Here is a 3859-nt window from a genome sequence, read left to right as displayed (position 1 = left end):
CATGGTTCTGCCTTGGGAAAGGGGAACCTCTTCCAGCTTCGGCTGCCACACTAATTGAAAGTGTCTTTTTTGAATGAGAAAATTCAAGAGCTTTAGATTGCTTAAAATAGAGAGGAAAAAAAAGGGGGAAAACTTATTTTTGGCTGTGTGCAGCATGTTCTCCAAACAAAGCAGGCCCCAGGTGAGTGCGGACGAACAGGAGGAGGATGGGGAATGTGCAGGAAGGTTGTCCAAACTGGGTCAGATCTCAAGGCACAGCTTCTCTGATCTGACCAGACCTCCTGAGGAGAGACCCTGGATGAACATCAATCACAGAATGCTGCAATCACCTCTGCTCTAAAGTGAACAGAAATAAAAGGCATCCATTAAAATAGGAATGTGCATTTCTTTGAAGCTCTTTGAAATATTTCTCCTTAACTCTATTAGGAAACCTTCCTAATGAACTGCACCAGACCAGAAGGAAATCAAGGCAGAGCCATGGTTTGTCAGGACTTGCTTGATCCCAATGAGCCCCATGGTGCATTTGGAGCTGAACCCTTGAACCTCAGGGCCTGAGAGGAGATTGCACAAACCTTTCCATGAGTCAAAGTCAGAAGAAAATCTCAAAGTGTCTCATAGCATTAATGGGACCCACTGATGTCCATCCCCGTCACAGGCTCCTCATGAACTCCTTGGAGGAGAGAATTGGAGTCCAGGATTGCCCAAAAACCTCTCAGAGAGTCAGAGAGGAAAGGAATATCCTAAGTACCTTTAAAACATTGAGTATTTCAAAGTATTAATGAGCCCCAGTGAGTGTCAATACAAAGCTCTCAAGGGACTTCTTAAATCAGATAATTGTGGCCATGACTGCATAAACTACTTAAAGAGTTGGTGTCAAATGGGAAACTCCAAGTACCTAAAAAACACCTGAGTACCTTGAAACATTACTGAGTCCCACTGAGTATCATTACTGACAAAGCCACTCAAGAGACTAATGAAAGCAGGTAATTGGAGGCCATAATTGCACAAAGCTCTCAGAGACTCCAAGGCAAAAGCAAAACCAAAAGTCCTTTAAAAAACCTGCAGTCCCTGGGAGCATGAAGGAGCCCCCAGGGCCATTCCTGACCAAGGCTCCCCAGGGACTGGTCCCAGCAGATCCTTGAGGCCACTGGGGTGTGGGGGGATGGTGAGGGCAACACAAGGGGTGACAGTGCCCAGCCTTGCTGGGGCTGTGCCAGGAGGCCCCAGTGGCTCAGGACAAGGTGTCTCCTCAGAGCCCTTGGTGGCACAGACCCTGCTGTGCCCCAGGGCACCAAGACTTGGCTTCTCTTTGTCCCCACCTGTCATCTCTGCCTACAATTTCCTCTTCTGACTGGAACATAGGGACACTTTTGCACTTCTGTTCCTCCCTGGGACCCATTAAAACTTCAAGCAACTTTGGAGTTTTAATCTGACTTGGAACTCTTGAGAGATTTCTACACCTCCCTCTCAGGGACAGATGTTCAGGGCGTAAGCACAACCCCCCAAGAGGGTCATTAAATTCCTTGTGCTGTGTCTGTGCTGCTAAGCTGGGCTGGGCTCCTGGTGAAGAGGGTCACCTGAGCAAACAAGAAGAGCTTCAAAACCACATTTCTCTTGCTGAGCAGCTCTTCTCAGAGCCCAGCAGGGCTGGGGCTCTGATTGCAGCCACCCCGGGCACAGCACAGAGGCACAGAGAGTTTCAATCAGCTGTTTCTGGGAAGATGCTGGGAAGTGACTGGGGCAGAATCACTCCCAGCCATTGACACAGGAAGCCTCTGGCTGCAGGACAAGGCAGCTGCAGCTCCTGCAGTGATCTCCTAAAGCTGGTACATCCCAATGCCTGCAGACTCGGTGAGTACATTCTATGATTCTCTCTTGTGTGGAGCAGCCAGGGGTGCCCAGGGCTGTGCTGCAGAGCAGGGTCCTGCAGCCCAGGGCACTGTGCTGGGGCAGGGACTCTGCTGCCAGCCAGGGACAGTTCTCAGCCAGCCCGGGGAGCTGCTCCCAGCACTGGGGCACAGGGTCTGGGTGGAAGGAAAGAGCTCGTATGGCTTGGAAGTGTTCTCCTTGTGTGGTGAGGATGCTGCATTGTTCAAGACTGCTCCAAGCATGACATTTACTGCAGAACATTTTTAAGTAGACTATACAGGGAGCACAGCAAATCAGGGGCTGCATAAAAGGGAAAATCCTGCTATTTAATCTGGATGGGAAATTGCACACTGATATTCATCTCTTGGTTCAGAATGAGAAACATTTTTAAAAATTCTCTCAAATCTCAATAAAGTAGTCAGTGACAGATATCATCACAGGGTCCCTTACAGGCAGCACCAGAGTTGCTTTTCCAGCCACCTCAGGGCTGCTGTGATGATGCCAACAGAACCTGCAATGACAGAGCTGGCCCTGGGCAGTGCCCTATGCTGGGAGGGGTCTGCAGAGCAGAGCTGAGCCCCCAGGACTGGATTGGCTCTGGCAGCAGTGGGAGGGCCCAGCCCTGGGCACATGGAAGCAGCTGCTGGCAGGGACAGCTCCAGGCTGCAGAGCCCTGGGCAGACAGTGGGGGGAAACTGCCACCAAGCTAAGCTGGGATATTTAAAGTCCTCTCCAAACTGAACAATTCCATAATTGCTTTTTTTACAGATCCCCATTCCAAGACACAGCAAATGTCCAACAGCAGCTCCATCAGCCACTTCCTCCTACTGCCGTTGGCAGACACGCGGCAGCTGCAGCTCCTGCACTTCTGCCTCTTCCTGGGCATCTCCCTGGCTGCCCTCCTGGGCAACGGCCTCATCATCAGCGCCGTAGCCTGCGGCCACCACCTGCACACCCCCATGTTCTTCTTCCTGCTCAACCTGGCCCTCAGCAACTTGGGCTGCATCTGCACCACTGTGCCCAAAGCCATGCACAATTCCCTCCGGGACACCAGGAACATCTCCTATGCAGGATGTGCTTCACAGGTGTTTCTCTTTATGTTCTTCATGTCAGCAGAGTATTCACTCCTGACCATCATGTGCTACGACCGCTACGTGTCCATCTGCAAACCCCTGCACTACGGGACCCTCCTGGGCAGCAGAGCTTGTGCCCACATGGCAGCAGCTGCCTGGGCCAGTGCCTTTCTCTATTCACTGCTGCACACAGTCAATACATTTTCCCTGCCCCTGTGCCATGGCAATGTCCTGGGCCAGTTCTTCTGTGAAATCCCACACATCCTTAAGCTCACCTGCTCAAATTCCTACCTCAGGGAATTTGGGCTCATTGTAATTTCCATCTATTTAGCACTTGGTTGTTTTGTATTCATTATTTTCTCCTATGTGCAGATCTTCAGGGCTGTGCTGAGGATCCCCTCTGAGCAAGGACGGCACAAAGCCTTTTCCACCTGCCTCCCTCACCTGGCCGTGGTCTCCCTGTTCCTCAGCACTGGTATATTCACCTACCTGAAACCCCCCTCCATCGCCTCTCCATCCCTGGATCTGGCAGTGTCAGTTTTGTACTCGGTGGTTCCTCAAGCCCTGAATCCCCTCATCTACAGCCTGAGGAACCAGGAGCTTAAGGCTGAAGTGTGGGGACTGATGATAGGATGCTTTCAGGAACATTAAACTGCTGCCAAGTTTCTGAAAATCACTTGTAATAAAAGCCATATTTGATAATTCTGGTTTGGTTGTGAGGTTTTTTTTCCTTCAATTTTGTTTTTTATTATAGTCTATAAAGAAATGCCATTGTCTATACCATTTCTTACGTGGATTTTCTCCACCTTTCTGGTGGCAAGGACTGTATCAATGAGGGGCTGTGTTCTTGGTGGCTTTAAACAAAATAAAGGATCTGTCTCCCAGCAAAGTTTACCCCAGATATATCCCTTTTCTTC

The 3859-nt window shown here is 50.2% G+C and overlaps 1 protein-coding gene across 1 annotated transcript; it reads left to right on the top strand.

Moving 5' to 3' along the window:
• Nucleotides 1-2660: 2660 nt before the first annotated feature.
• LOC306815863 (olfactory receptor 14I1-like) lies at nucleotides 2661-3593 on the top strand (the record flags this gene model as incomplete). The annotated part of the gene is made up of 1 exon (XM_079332387.1): nucleotides 2661-3593. The coding sequence occupies one exon, from the start codon at nucleotides 2661-2663 to the stop codon at nucleotides 3591-3593; it is 933 nt and encodes a 310-aa protein (XP_079188513.1).
• Nucleotides 3594-3859: the final 266 nt, after the last annotated feature.

This window comes from Erithacus rubecula, assembly GCF_903797595.1.
Source record: "Erithacus rubecula genome assembly, contig: scaffold_260_arrow_ctg1, whole genome shotgun sequence".
Lineage (NCBI taxonomy): Eukaryota > Metazoa > Chordata > Aves > Passeriformes > Muscicapidae > Erithacus > Erithacus rubecula.
The sequence above is the reverse complement of the archived record's forward strand: the minus strand, read 5'-3'. Positions and strand labels throughout refer to the sequence as shown.